The sequence below is a fragment of the Gallinula chloropus genome (assembly GCF_964237585.1).
Source record: "Gallinula chloropus genome assembly, chromosome: 4".
Taxonomy (NCBI): Eukaryota; Metazoa; Chordata; class Aves; order Gruiformes; family Rallidae; genus Gallinula; species Gallinula chloropus.
In genome coordinates, this window is record NC_140088.1 from 75832321 (window position 1) to 75847853 (window position 15533).

Sequence of the window (15533 nt, forward strand, 5' to 3'; positions counted from 1 at the left end):
GCTAATGGTCCCTTCTGGTCTTAAAAAAATCTATTAATCTAATTTAATTCTCTGTTCTACTCTTCATACCAGAGTCAATTTAAACTCATTTATATGAAAAGAACACATTACAGCAGCCCTACACAACACTCCTTGTTCTGACTATGCAGTTTCAGGCTACCCAAAAGCTTCATTTAATTCCCACCAAGCTCAGCAGCAGGCTTTGTTTATCCATAAGGAAAGCTTATACTTACAAGAAAGGCACTAGGCAAAGGCACCTCTCCCAATACACCGTCGGATAAATCTGTACCTTGAACTATATGAATTGACCAGAAACTCTCCAGACCACCTTCCACCTTGGCTTGGTTTTGGGGTGCTGGAATTCCTCAATAATCCTGGCACTTGCAGTGGTGAAGAGCACAATGCTTTTACCAATAAAAACTGTTCCAGTCACTCCAAGGATATTTCTTGTGAATAACTTGTAGCTACTCAATATTGCACCAAGAAAATAGTTAGCAGTCACTGTCCAGTGAGAAAAACAAGCACTTAGGTGGAGAAGCTCACAAATATTCATTGCTGTTAGTCTCTCCTGGGTGTAAAAATGCTCCTGTCAAGCAGAATTGTTTTACTACTGCTCCCTCAAAAAAAAAACTCCTCTTTTTCTTCTCCATGCAGCCCACTCTCAGTATTTTCCTCCTCCGTGAGGCTCAGGGTTCACATTATCAGTCATTTACTTAATTCAGTGGTACAAGAGCACAAAACATCACATGAAGTCAGGCTGATTGACCTTAGCAAGCCACAGGAGCCTTCATGCATGCCCTGCATAGAGGGAATGATTTAACACAGTCAGAAGGGCAAGTGAATTTGAGACCAATACACAGGGGGCTCACAAAAGGTGGTCTTCATAGTATGCTGGAAAGACCCTACCAGTGGACTAAAGTCTTCTCAGCTGGCATATACTTGATGCTATCTTTACTTTCTCTCTCTGCCTGCAGCACACAGACAAGCCCTTTCCCTGTCTCCATCCTAAACATCGACAGATGAAGAACTGCAGAGCTGCCTAATGCCTCATCTCTCCAGTGTTTTTGTTAATTTATTCCAGCTATTTGAGGGAAGCATGAATGGCACCCCAGTAAGGCAGCTCAGACTGGTATAAAGGCAGATGATTTTCCCATCATCTATCATGGCCAGTGTATAACTTCTATAGTTTTCAGCTCTGATGTTTCTTTGCTTTTCTCCCCTCTTTCCTTTTGAGTCTCAAGCAGCTGGTACATTGTGAGAACACAGAACCTAGGAGCTACATAACATGAAATACACAGTTTGCTTATTCAGTGCCAGTCTTTTTAAACTGAATTTCATGTTTCAGTGAAATTTGCCTTAAGCCATGTTGCCTCTCAGCACATTTTAATCAAGCAAAAATCCTATTTACAGTGAAAAAAATCCCTTTACAGTGAACAATCATCATGTTGTTTTAATGGACACATCCCTTTCACTTAAGCCTTCATATCTGCATTGCCCTCCAATCAGGAGAACATCCTTAAAAATAGTATTTTCAACAAAAAAATGTAAGGTAGATATTGCTACTCAAATTCATATAGATATTCAACTACTTGTTTCAGCTTACAATTTGTATGTATCCTCTCTGGATGTTTTAGACATACATCAGGAGGTTGAAAAGCCCCTCTGGCAAAACGCAATTCCTTCCCAGGCAAACAGAAATTCACTATGGACTTGCTCCTGAGTGCCTTAGTCCCAACTCCCACCAACTTCAGAGGATTTGTCTGAGTAATGGCTGAGCTGCAACACTCCAGGGACTTTGGGATTTTTGCCCCAGAAACATTTGTATCATATCAACATAAAAATGTTTTACTCTTGCATACCTGGCAGACTTACCTGAAATACCTGGACACTGTTTTATACAAGGTTTGTCGTTTGGTTTTTTCCCACAACCCAGCTCTCTTGATTTAGCATAGCTATTAATGCCAAAATGTACTTTTGTGTGCTTCAAAGTGCCTATTACTTTTTTTTTCTGGGATCTACCTATATTCCCCTGTCAGGCTGCTGACAGGAAAATCACCTAGCATTTCACAGCCCTTTGTGGATGGTCCTATGTCTCCCAGAAAGCTGAGGTTTTCAATCCAGCTCCCAAGATTCTTCTTGCACCTTCAACCTAAATTCTCTTACTGTAAGCAGTCCATCAAATCCAACCCTACTGTGAGAGTTCACCTGGATTTCTCATGATAAGGTTGACAGTTCCATTCCTCACATATACATTGTGTACTTTTTATCAGCACAGTTATATTTAGATGCCTGGAAAGTTGACTTGTTGCCAAATCTAAAGGATGGGGAGATGACAAAGGCATCACCACAACCTCCTGAAGTCAAGGGAAGGCTCTGTAAAGCCTCCTGGTGAAGGCTCAGTAATTTTGTAGCTTTGTAGGTTTGAGCTTTTTACTCCTCTCTAACCTGACTATCAAGGCCAGTGGTATGAAGGGCGTCCAATGTGTCCTCTGCTTGCTTTGACTCAAAAGCAGAAGATGGCAGGGCATCCACATCTGCTTTCTTGGATTTATTGGTTTAAAAAAAAGAAAGAAAACCTGGCATGGAAGCACTGCAGAGTGCTGGCGGCACTGAAGAAGTTAATTAGCAACATTGAACTAGACTTCAGGAGACAAGTCTTAATAAGTGCTGCTAAAAATATTACAGTAGTCATTTCCAGAACAAACACAATCAGTGGCAGACAAGCAAGGCGAGTGATCCAGACCCATGAGCTGCCATGGTGGAGGCATTTTCAGTGGGGAGCAGGAATAAAGGCTACTCATTTTAAAAACACAGTAGCAAAAAATAAAGGCTGACCTACAAAGAGAACCTCCAGGACCCCACAACCCCAGGCAAGCAAGAGGCTCTGCCGCCAAACCAGACCAGAGCTTCAGGGAGCAGAAGGTGTTTGCACCACACAGGACCAGCCTGGAGGAGTCAAGTCCATAAATATAATCTAAGGTGAAAGTTTAATACCTCAAGAAGATGACTAGCAGGTTATAATTCTCTTTTGGGGTGGGAGGAGAAGAGATGGCGGAGGCAACAGCTTAAAAAAAGGAACATCCTGGATTCTCAAAAGTGTAGACCCCTATTGCTGCCAGAAAAATCTGCTGGCCAAGGGATAAGCGATGTGTTAGTCACTAAAAAACGTGTCAAAATTCAACGCTCAAAAGCTGTCTCTAGTACATGATGCAGTCCCTTCCTCCTGCAAAAGACGTTCTCAGACATTTGCTACATGTCACCTCTCACTCCCTGCCTCTGGCAAACAGCTCAGACCCAAGGGGTTGGCACACTCATCACTAGGTTTGGTGCAAAGTATTTCCATCAGACTGATAAGCTGTGGTGGATGTCAGTGTGACAACCTGGTGGTCTTGAACTTAATGGAACAACGATTAATCACAACTCCAGGCAGATTCCTCAAGTTGAAGAGGCTGCTGCAGAAAAGGAAAAGCCGCTATCCTTCATACGCCGTTAATGTTATTTCCCTGTGCAATCACCCCGCTATCTTCAGCGGTACATCCCATGCTTGCTGCCAGGAACAGCCGCCTCAGCTTTTCAGACATGTTCTTGGCAAGGTGCTTTCCCCCTCCTGGCATTTGACAGGATTATGAAGTGCTGAAGTCTCTGGCCTCCTTTTGTTTTGAAGCTTGAAAGTGAAGTTTAGCTTAATCATTTTGTTTCTTGCTGTCCTGTCCCTACTTCAACCAGCCTGGCTGCCCACCAACCCAGTCCTCAGGCACTCCTGCTTGTGAGCCCATGACAACCGGACTCCAGCCCATGGATATGAGCTGTGACATCATGGTACACAGGCCTGAAACAGCAGATTGTGATTTGGTCTCTGAAAACAATACAGCTGTATCCCCGTTTAGCTTCTGGATGGGTTAGGTCTGCTGTACCCTTCTCAGGCTGGCTCAAAGAGGTGCCTTGTAGCAGGAGCACTGACTCAAGGCAAAGGAAGGCTCCTCCACCTCTGTTTGTTAAGGCTCTCCCCTGCTCCATGGTCCTACCATGTGCTTACCAAACGAGGTGGTATTTATAAAATGCCCTACAAAGGGAATATTTTGAAGGTAAGGAATCTTGCAGTTTTAAAGGACTTTTTGTGAAAAGGGAGAGGAAAGAGCTCCGTCTTTTTTGACAAAAAGCTGAATCCCTATTTTCAGAAAAGTGTCCACTGCTGTGACACATTTTCATCATTTTTTAATAAAACACTGCTTTATAAAGAGGGAAAATTTAAAGCAGGATAAAATAGAAGACACAGATCAAGCCTCAAAATGGGGAGCAAACGTAGTTCTGGATCCCAGCATACCCCAGGCAGGTGAAATATCTTCCCATCCTTCTGAGCTTAAGGTATTGTCTGGCCAGCAATAGTAGGTTGAGATGCCAGCTTTGTTATAAAAGATGCAGAGCCTCTGCGTGGCTTGCTTCACCTCCAAACTTAGACCTGGCTTTCTATCTTAAAAAACAAAAAGGGACTGAAATATTTATCAAATAAATGGGACACACATACATGAAAATATTAGAGGATAAAAGCCAGGGCCCAAGTCACGACACATTTTTAGTGGAGGCTGCTCAGAGCAAGCACCGATCCCTCTGAAAACCTTCAGCAACACTGTGCAACCAGCAGCTGTCACTGTAAGCAATGAAGAGGAACAGGAGCGAGAGAACTAGGGATGTTCCTAGATGGGAGGAAAGCAACTGGAAAATAAAAACACAGGAGAAGCCGCAATTAAACACTCAGCAGCTCCCCAAGAACGGCCCTTGTCTGCCAGGAGAAGCTGCTCATCAAAAAGGCTCAGCTGGCCTTTTAAAATGCCGCCTGAATTCAACTTCAGAGATACTAAGCGTGGCTTATCGCAATGGGATCTTGAAGTGATGGCAATTCATATCCTGTGCACAAGTGGGATTTAAGATTTGGCAGCCCTTTTGATGCATTTCCCAGGCAAGGATGTAGGGCGTTAGAGGCGAACCGCGCAGGAAGGCGCTTTCAGCTACCTATTAGCACGTGACAGCTTTGAAACATTCAAGATCCTCTGCCCACTATCCACATTACTCAGCTGTCAAAGGAAAGACCTCAGATTTATGATATGAAAATTACATTTTAACGAGGTGTCACATGTGTTTAAAGTTCTTATTCATCACCATACTGCCACATCTTTTATCCAAGACACAAATGCACTTAATTAGCATATTATAAGGACAGAGGGTTCACCTTATCTGCATTGTAAAACTGCTTTTGGAAAAAAACAAAACCCAACCACCCTTACTGAATAAAATGGTTGCAATCATATGCCAGGAGAGCATCCCACAGTATTTAACAAAACATGGAGGATAAAAGTTTGACACGCACCTTCTGAGGTTTCTAAAGTATCGCAGACATGGACAGAAGCTTCACATCACATTTGATTACCAGACTGACAGTCCACAGATTTAACACGCAACCCACGGAAGCCACTTACGCACCGTGAGAGTGTTAGAAGTCCTGTGTTGTATCACTGTTTCCCTTTCATATGAGGCATATTTATTAACTTCATGCTTCTATTAAACACCCTATATTGTAATGCCTGGGTCCTCTCAACATAACATTAAACATCTCAAAAGTCGGACGTTCCACATGAGAGCTGCCAGCACTGGTGTGGGGCATCTCAGCCCTTTAAAAGACAAAACTTCCTTCTGGTGTCTGCTGCCCAGGAACCTCCAGCAGGTGCCCAGCCAGAAGCTGTGATCGCCCAGAGAAGTGCAGAGTCACAAAGCCAGAGATGCATGTTTGTATGCAGCACGGCGCTGGGAAGCGGGATGGGAGCACTTTACCTTTTTGGAGAGGAGGATTTGTTGATATTTTCTTGAATTTGTTTACGCAGACTGTATCACAAGTGGGTGATGATTAAAACAGGCAACTCTGGTGAATATTAAGACTGATTAGGTTGCAGAAAATTTTTCATTCTGTTGATACAGGCTTTCATTTCCCTCTCTGCATGTCTAGTGGGGCATGTAAAAAATTACAACCTGAACACTTCTCTGGGTTCAACTTCTTGAAGAATGTGATGGAAAGTACTGCTAGAATTGCAGAGCAATTCTTCCTATAATTTCAAATTAGCAAACCCAAAAGCAGCTCCAAAGAAATAACACAAAAGTTCAGGAGCATTGATGGAGAAGCATCCTCCAAAAAACTTACTTTAAGGCCAGACACCTCAAAGAAAACATGCTTCAAAGGCCTTTGGTATCTTCATGTTCACTTCTTGAAGGTAGATATTAATGACAGGTTTCCTGGGATTTGCAGGCACTGAGGAGTGCTTGCTTTCAAAACCACTTTTGGGATAAACTGAGACAAGGCCAGACAAAAGAAAAGAAAATAGAAAAAAAAAAGAGCAGGGCAAATCCTTAACATGCAACTTTTCCCAATTCTGAGAAAAATGAACAATTGGGTTTTAATTTAATCAAGAGCCCTGAATTGCTTCTAGATCACTTGAATCCACCTTTGTGCCTCACATAAGACTTCAGAATATTTTGCCTTCCTTGTTACCTTCAGCACCTTCAGCTGCTACAGAAGCTGAGCACAGTAACTCCAAGTTTTGACACCCATTTACTCTGAGGAGTAAAAGCCCACTTTTTTCAGCAATGGGCGAGAAGAACTCGGCAACAGTGAAAATCTCAAATATGTTTCAAGCCCACATGCACAAGCAGACCTGTAGCTGGAACTCAGAGAAAACGCTTACTCATTGTGAAGAGCAAGAGGATGCGATCCCTGCCTTTCCTATAAACTTAGCAACTCCTGCCTTCCCCCATTTTCCCTGGACAGTTTGGGAAAAGACTTAAACGTTTGATCTCAAGTGAACTGGAGCCCACAGCACCTGTTTTTAATTTCAGATATCCCTGAAATGTATGATACCAGAGATCTCAAATATGTTTCAGATACGTTGCTGGCTATTTGGGTAGGTAAATTTATCACTTTTCTGGTTACGATCAATTTTTGGTTTTAAGAGCTCTTCCCCTACAACTTCACCCGTAATTGTTTTTCAACAACCAATTTGTTCAACCCATCAATTTTACAATCTTTCTTTTATTTTCTAATTAGGCAGATATTGTTTACATATTTTGCTACTCAAACTGTAACCTTATGGAAAATGGCTGCACTGAACACTGCCTTGCTCTAAAACACTGGTTACTTTGGAAGAGAAGCAGGGAAACACATATCTGCAATCCACTCTGTAAAAAAACAACTAAATAAGTGAATAAATATATCCTAGGTCTTCACTGCTTTCCTAGTGCTTTGTCTTGGAGGAGCTGAGTTTAAGCCAGCTGTATATTTAGTATTAAGGCAATGTTAAACTAAAATATTAAAGCAATGCAGCATGAAATTTGGTGCTAACCAGAAAATGTATGGCCCTGAACTTGGAAGAGTGAGAATCACATAGACCTGGTCTCCTGGCTCTTCCCTGAAAAAAAACACACACCCTGGTGTCAAGTAAGTGTTTGCTCACCTATTCAATTCCGAATCAGGGCTTCTGGTTGACTGACTCGTAAAATGACATTCCTGCTAATCAGGCTGTGCAGGTAATGGAGCAGTAAACTCCCTCTGCAAAGGTATTTCTCCTTGCTTCAAAATGCCTTGGCCCATTCAAGCTGCCTCGAGAATTTCACTCACTGTCAGAACAGTCCTCTCAAAAGTCCTCTAAGGCCATAAAATAGTGAGGTAATGGAATCTGTATGTGTTTCTGCCAAAAAGGAAATCCCAGCAATATTCAGAAAAGAGAAATGCATGTAAAATTCAGCTTTGTGCCCACATTATAAAGTTATCCAAAACGGCACAAAAGGAACGTCAGAGATGGCTCACCAGATTCCCTGACACCAGATTAACCCTCTCAAGTCCACCACTTAAAACCAAAATCTGGTTCACCTTTCCCTCTGAGGCACTGGGAGACTAAATTCTCATCCAACCATGAGTGAAATTAAAGGGATTTCAAACCAGAGCGACACAAGGGTAGATCAAATCCTTGTACCTCACCGACTTTCAGCCCTCTGCAAAATTTTCACCTGCTTTCCCAACTAACTGGCTTAGACAGGGAAAAAGAGAATCACTTCCTTTTTTATAGGAAAGTACAAAATGGGGGTTTTTAACTGATTATGATTTTTTTTTTCTTAAGGATGCTACTGACAACAGTCACTGCATGAAAAAGCAGCAGCAGCAGCAAGTCTGCTGTAATACCTGGAAATAATTCACTGAAAAGGAGAGAAACTCTGAAATAGAAGGGATGCAATTGATTTTCACTCCTCAGGGATAACCAATAGCTCACAAATTGCTCTGCTTCACTCCACCACTCAGAAAGTACATGTTCATCATTAAGTTGGGAGAATGAGAAGTATTACTTCATTTTTTGCTCATCTGAGATCTTGTAGGGGTCAACATCATTGAAAACGTCCCTGCTCTTCTCCTAGCAGTCACTTGGTTTTGTTCATCTGGCTCTTCAAGATTTCCTTCTCCTCTTCCTACATTTTTGTATAAGAATGAGAAATTCACTGCCATTTTACTACTTCTATTCCATCCCTCTTCAGGTTTTCATATCCACATTTTCTTTCAGCATCTTTTGATCCATTTTTTATATGGACAACATGCTGAACATGGGAAAAGACAAATAAAAACTCAGAAACAGAAATCTCTCGACTTCTCTTTTGCCATCTGAAGCTCTGAATCCACTCCTCCACTTCTGAATTTCTTATTAACAAAAAATAATGTTTTGGGAATAGCCATGTTACAAATCAAATAGTTTACTGTGCAAATCATATTAATACTGCCTTACCTCTTAATTTTTCATCCTTTCAGAAGCACACTGCCCACCACAGGAACTACCTGGTCACTAACACTACATCCTGTACAGCAGTAACCATTTCAAAATGATTAAGCAGACACTATGTGGAAATTCTTGCTCCATCCTTTGAGTTTGACCACAATCTAGGCTGTCAAGTTACTAATAAGGTGGCAACTGTGAACATACTACTTGCAAAATGGTGAAGTAATTACTCGTATAACTTCTAACAGGAAAAAAGGTGGAAAAACTGGGAATCCTTTGGGGATCACATGCTACTCTCTTAGAAGAAGTATAGTAAGTCATAGTAAATCATGAAATGCTTTAAAAAGGAGAGCAACTTTAAAGAAAAGGAGGAACTTGTTGATTCCACTTCTAGCTCTAGACACACACTTGAGGGTGCGTGATCATGTATGCAATTTGTGGAAGCTTCGCTAAACAGCCCAAATTCCTCCAGCTTAATGGAACAAAGTAATTTAAACTGGCTGGCAGTTTTCCCCTGGCTTTTTGCAGTGACAGCATCTTCCACGCTTTGTTTTGCCAAAATTCCTGCAGAAAGGAAGATGATTGAACGTGCAGAGGAAAATTCAATTAAGGAGAAGAGAGGGCTATCCCTGCGATGCGAACAAGAGTGTGGACATTTGGAGACTGTTTCAGGTTAGCTATGGGTAGCAAACTCTCCATTTCAAACTAAGATTTAAAAAGAAGTATTTGGCACACACTAATGTCTTAATATCTGTTATAGGTCTTGTGGTGGGGTCTAATTTGCAGAATCACAGGCAGATCAGTAAAGTAGGAGTGTACTTCAATTTTAGACCCTATCTGGAAGAAAAATACAAAGCTCAACTCAGATTTTGGCTCAGTATTAAAACCCTTACCTGCTCTGCTGTCCAGAGGGCCAAAGTCCAAGGAATATTTCACAACATGATAGTTGTTCCATACATAAAGGAGGTTGTCCCGGGGATTATAATCCACAGCAGCAATGTACTGGTAGGAGTTTGGAAAGGGCACATCCACCATGCTATCCTTGCTTTGGTCAGTATTATATATGTAGTCTATCTTATTCCCTGTGGCTTCATTGTCGTCATCTTCATACACAGACTTCACCACATATAAAATCCCACAGATCATGAAGGCATTAGAAGCTGACCTCTTGTCATAGGCAGTATCCCACGTCCCTTCAATCCTTAATGTGTAAGGGTTCAACTGGCTAATGACTATTTTGCCATTATTTTGTTCTGTTGCATAGATTACCCACAGCCCATTCTCATCCACAGCCAGGTCTATATCAGACTTGCCTCCCCAGCGGTAGGGAGAGGTGTCATGGTAATTTGCATTAGCTATGATAGCCTCCCCGCTCTTTATCCTTGTCCGCAAGTCAAACTTGACTATGTTCCTGGTTCGCTCCTTGTTGAAGAACAAAGCCCCATCGTACACCACGAACCCCGTGCCGTCCACCCGGTGTGGAAGTTTGTAGGTAGTGGTTGGTCTCCCGGCAATGAAGTCATCCTTGGAGGAGTACTCTGTCAGTGTGTCTGTCCGGTACGGTGTCCAGGGCATGTAGTAGATCTTGTCGGATGCCTGCAGAGGGTCCTTGCACCAGGCACCAGATTGGTGGTCGGACTCGAATAAGTGTTCGCTCTGGTATACTCCTTTCAGCAGTCCAGGGCAAAGAAAAACTGTCAGAGGCGAAAAGAATTTAAAACAACAAAAAAAATACAGTTAATGACCATCTGGGGGTGGCTGGCCCAAACATCTCAACAGCTTCTAGTTCTGGAGCAGAGGACACTGAAATCAGAGGAAACTGAAGAGTAACACCTTGTAGCTGGAGACTAGCTTTCCCACCAGCTATGTCTCTAGAACAAGATTTGCTCCACCGAACTGATTTTTTTCCCCCTGCTTTTTCTATCAGCTGTGGCTCATTTTCTTATTGCTTTTCAAATCTATTTTTACAGGTGTACTTACTTGGACCACTTGCCTTTGTAAACTCTGAAATGAATATGTGCCCCCAAAGGATTTCTGGGTTTGTATTTCCAGATTATATTCTGCAGTGAATCTGTACCTACTAGGTGAAGGGGTAAACTCCTGGGGAATTGATCCACATATTTATTTGAACAGCCCACAGAAGAGTGGCCTAGAAATGGAAATAAGAGAAAGAAATTCCCATCCTTACAGCCCAAGTGATATTAAATATTTAAAGGGTACCAATAGCAAAGCAGAGGCGAATCCCTTTACAACTTAGAAGAACATTTAAAGCAAAGGGAACAGGGGGAACACCCATCTACAGATCTGTAGTATAACTAGAAATGAGACTTTCAAAGCTGCTACAGGACACACGAAACATGCAGTCCACACAATTAAAAATGAATGACGCATGGATGCTGAAAGGAAAAGACAAGGAAGGAAGGTAGGAAGGAAGGTAGGAAGGAAGGAAAGAAGGAAGGAAAAGAATAAAGATCACTGGAGAGGAACCCAAGGTCTAGATTTTAATCAGTTAAAAAATGTCCTGTTAAATATAGTAGTAATTCAAACTTAAAAACATATACCTTCTATTGTTACATGAGAGGAGCACAACGGAGCGGTTTGACTAACTGGGGTGCTTTGCTGCTCAGACTTCGGGGGGGAGGGTGAGAGGGACCAGGGCATGCCCAGCACCTGGGAGAAGGTTTGGCCAGCGCCCAGCTGACCCTGGCATCATGGGAACACCAACGCCAAGAGGCTGGCTGGCTGGAGGGGAGACAATCCGCAGGATGCTGCGGAGCAGAACAGGCTCACTCGGCTCTCAGCATCCCCAGTAGCACCCTCCTGACCTGGAGGAGCTGCACACGCTTCCAGGGTGGGTGGCAGGGAAGGGGGCAGAATCTTTGTTGGTTATTTGTAACGCTGATCTCTGTGAGCATTAGTACAATAACCATGATGATGGGATGGGCAGCAGGGAGGCGTGAGGAGGCATCCCACCACACACTTCTGGTAGCACGGGGCTGGCAGATGGGATCCCACGTGTGTGCTCCCTACTTGGAGCATAACCAATTATTTTTGGAAATGCAGAAATTGGTAATATCATCTGGAGAGCAAGACAGGAGGAAAATCAGATTTAGTAACTGCTGTACAAGTACGTTGCTCTATTGCAGTCTGACCACCCAGAGTTGCTGATAAAGGGGTGCCGTTTCCAAGATGCTTTAATGGAATAATTAAGATATATTTATGCACATTCACATGCATGCACACTTTCCAAATTCTTTGGGGCAGGACAGGACTGAGTTATCTAAACCTTTGAATAGAAGTTTAATGAAAAAAAAGTGGCACTGGTAAAAACTTTTCAGCAAAAATGAGTTATCTGGTGAAGTTGAGCAGCAGAGATACTAAATAAACTTTAACAAAAAAGTAGTGAGAATTAATGACAAAGTATTTCAACTAAAACGTTAAACTGTTAAATAACTTAGCCTATACATAAGTAAGATATATATATAATTTGAAAGGTATTTAATTACCTTTTTGTTCCACTTCTATTGTAGAGAGAGAGGTAAAGAGAGAAAGGAGAAAAGAGAATAGATTAATGGTACTGTATTGGCCAGGTACTTTTCTTTACCTCTTTCTTATGAAAAGGAAGCTTTATTAATTTACTTTCGTATGTGAACATTTTATATATATATATAAAGCCTTTCCTCTGATATACACTGGATAATATGCAGAAAACCTGAACAAAATACAGATAAATTTTTACTTTACAAAAGTATTTAAGGAAAAAAAACCCAACACTCGGGACATACCAAGCCCCCTGAACTATTTGAAGTACCTTGTCAGCAGCAGCCTTGGAGCAAAATGAAATACCCACAGACTGAAATACGACTGATACAGATTTATGTATAGGAAAAAAACTCCAGGGAGAAACCTTATAGAACACACATCTTTATATATTTTGCCAAAATCCTGTAAAACTGAAATTGCTACTTTAAGCAGGAGGCTATTCCCTTATGACACAAATAGAACACTTAGGAGACTCAAATGAAGCACACTGGCGGATGTTTGCAGAATTCTGTTCTGTGTCTCAGAGAAACAATCTTTAATAGGACTTAGAAAATATTGTAATATTTATATTATTTATAAGATCCCAAAGACTTAGAGTGTTAATGAGTTAAAAGTATCCATTTAAAAAAGCCCAGCCCCAGAAATTGCTTCATATTTTTATATGATTTACTCATCATGCATGCATAGTAATGCTGCTGGAGAGGCTGTGTCCCTTTGGACAAAGCCCCTTGCAGTCAGAATAAATAAATGCAGCACACATATTAATCTCTGAATGCTCAGAACGAGTTTCTGTAGCTAACAACCTCCTGTGAGAGGCCTTTGGGGCCCTCATCCAAAAGACCCCTGTGGTCATGACACAGATCCCTTCTTCTTCCAGCACGGTGGGGCCCCAAACAGCGTATGCACCTCAGCCCTGGGGTTTGCTGGTTCTGCAGGGCCTCTTCCCCGAAGGTGCAGGAGAAGACAGGCCCCATAAAATACCACTGAGGGAGCAGCGAGAACGTGCCAGCAAAACAGCATGGTTTTGACAGCTGAGAGATCTCTGTTCAGAGAAGCGAGACAGGAATGCAAAGGTATGCAGGCGCACTTTGTTTCTGCTTGCCTAGAGGTCACTCAGGCCCCTTCCAGACTGAGACACTCGCCAAATTACTGTCCTCTGGTGCTAGGACTGCAAACCCGTTTGCATTCAAAAGTGTCATTCATTTGGATGGGAAATTGCAGCCTCAATAGAAGAACAACTTCAGGGTACGACTGCAAATGCACTGGCTAGACATGTGGATCTGCACTTTGCTATGCGGGGAGGCGCAAATCCTGAGCCAACTGTGGCTCCCAAAACTAAGGTTTCCAGACTTAAAGAACGTTTTGTTTTTTTTTTTTTTTTACCTGGGCTTTGATTCAGGCGTCTTTCTACCTCCTAACAGGTTAAGGTTAAAGGCAAATGTTTTCACCATGTGGCTGTCAGGGCTCTAGGGAGCAGAGACAATGCATTTCAGTGCAAGCACCTGGTTTGGCAAGGAAAAGATTAAAACACACCAGAACCAGCAACTGGAGAAACCAGCACAGCAAATGCTGTCCCTGTCCCAGGTTGTGGCTGGCCACAATTAAGTAAGGTATTCAGAAACACATTAAATGTCCCTGCCAAAAGGAAGAAAGCAACATGACAGATCCCCAAATGTATGGTTTCACACTGATTCTTCTTGCTGATGCTATACTGTACCTCTGGCAGCATGGAAGGTAGTAATTTACGTTTCCAAATGAGCAAAAGCTTTTACAATGCACTCAAACAACAGTGTGATATTGTAAAGCAGGAAGAGAGAAGCTTCTGCAGGAGATAATATATTCGTGACCAGCTGAGCTGAGTGACCTGAAGCATTGATTACCTCTATCCTGAAAAGCTACTATGTGTTATTAGCGGTCAGTGCCATACCCAGCTCTCTTATAATTCCAGACAAGGTACACGTTTTGGTGACCTCCTGCATGGTGCTTTCCATTGTATGTATCCCAAATACATATTTTCCTCCTGCTGCCTTAAGGCTTAATGCCTTTTAATTTCAATAATTACTCAGCTTATATTGGGACGTCATTTTATTCGAACAGGTTGCATGGGAAGCTTGGAGGATTTAGCTCATTGAACAATATTAAAAGGAAGGGTCTAATTAAGGTCTGATTATCCCTTCAATTATGCAACGTATCACTGCAAGACCGTCTTCATAAAGTATTGAAAGAATTTTTAAAATCTTGCCCGATTATGAGAGACAATTACACATCCCTGCAATGCCTGTGCCAGTCCACAGAATTTAAATACTGCTTACAGCACAGGAGGCACTTTGCCTTCCTAAAGGGATCTGCAGAAAAAGCATGCAGACACAGTTATTTCCCTTACAGTGAGATATTCTGCTCCAGCTATGGCTGCACTGGAGCAGAACAAGGGTGTTTCACCTCAATTTCCTATGCTGGCTGCAGGTCAGTGCCTTTGGCTTCAACAGTGCCAGAGGTCTAAAGACAGCAAGAATCACTTGCCAGGTGTAAGGGAAGTTACGAACAAGGCTTTGCACATGCCCCAAGCAGGTGTGATGGTCGGATGCTACAGCCTACCCTCGCTGCGCCTGGAGCCGAGCGATCAGGCAGATTCATACCACCCATTCACAGACATCGCACAAACAAATTAATTAAATGCTCTTAGTACTGCTGGGTTGAGGCTCTGAAAATACGCTCTTAATTTCTGGCACAATTAATACTTCAACAACATTAACTGCTCATTTTCTTACCACCACGTTGAGTTGCACTCAACTATTTACGGCAGAAGCGCAAGCACGCAGTGGTAGAGTCCTGTAGAGAGCTCTCTCCCTGGCACTGCTTCAAACCCACAGCAGGAGCACAAATCTCAATGATCTCAGTGGAGGGGGGTGTTAAAAGGCAATTGCAAAAGTAAGTAAAATGTTGTTCCCAGTACTTTGGCAGCTTTTGGGGTTTGGTGGCCTTTTTTTTATCTTTTTTTTTTCCAGGACAGGCAGGAGAGTAAGTGACAGCCACTCACTGTTGCTGCTTGTCACCGGTCAAACTGGTTTAATATATATATATTTCTAGCAGACATCCTTTTAGTGATCACAGTAAAAAGCAGTAGTCTAGGCAGCTAGGCCATATTCAGGTAAGCGTGGCAGCAGATTCATAGCAAGTCCAGCATGA

General features: G+C 42.3%; 1 protein-coding gene across 13 annotated transcripts in view; it reads right to left on the minus strand.

The window, feature by feature from the left end:
* The window catches only part of ADGRL3 (adhesion G protein-coupled receptor L3), a gene marked incomplete at both ends in the record, with an annotated part of 318582 nt that overhangs the window by 156096 nt on the left and 146953 nt on the right, over positions 1–15533 (minus strand). For 9 of the 13 annotated variants that reach the window (XM_084263404.1, XM_084263402.1, XM_084263399.1 and 6 more), the window contains 2 exons: positions 9698–10498; positions 12311–12325. In XM_084263404.1, coding sequence (XP_084119530.1) covers positions 9698–10498; positions 12311–12325 — 816 coding nt within the window. The remainder of the gene's footprint in view (positions 1–9697; positions 10499–12310; positions 12326–15533) is intronic. The other 4 variants (XM_084263405.1, XM_084263406.1, XM_084263403.1 and 1 more) reach the window with 1 other exon arrangement.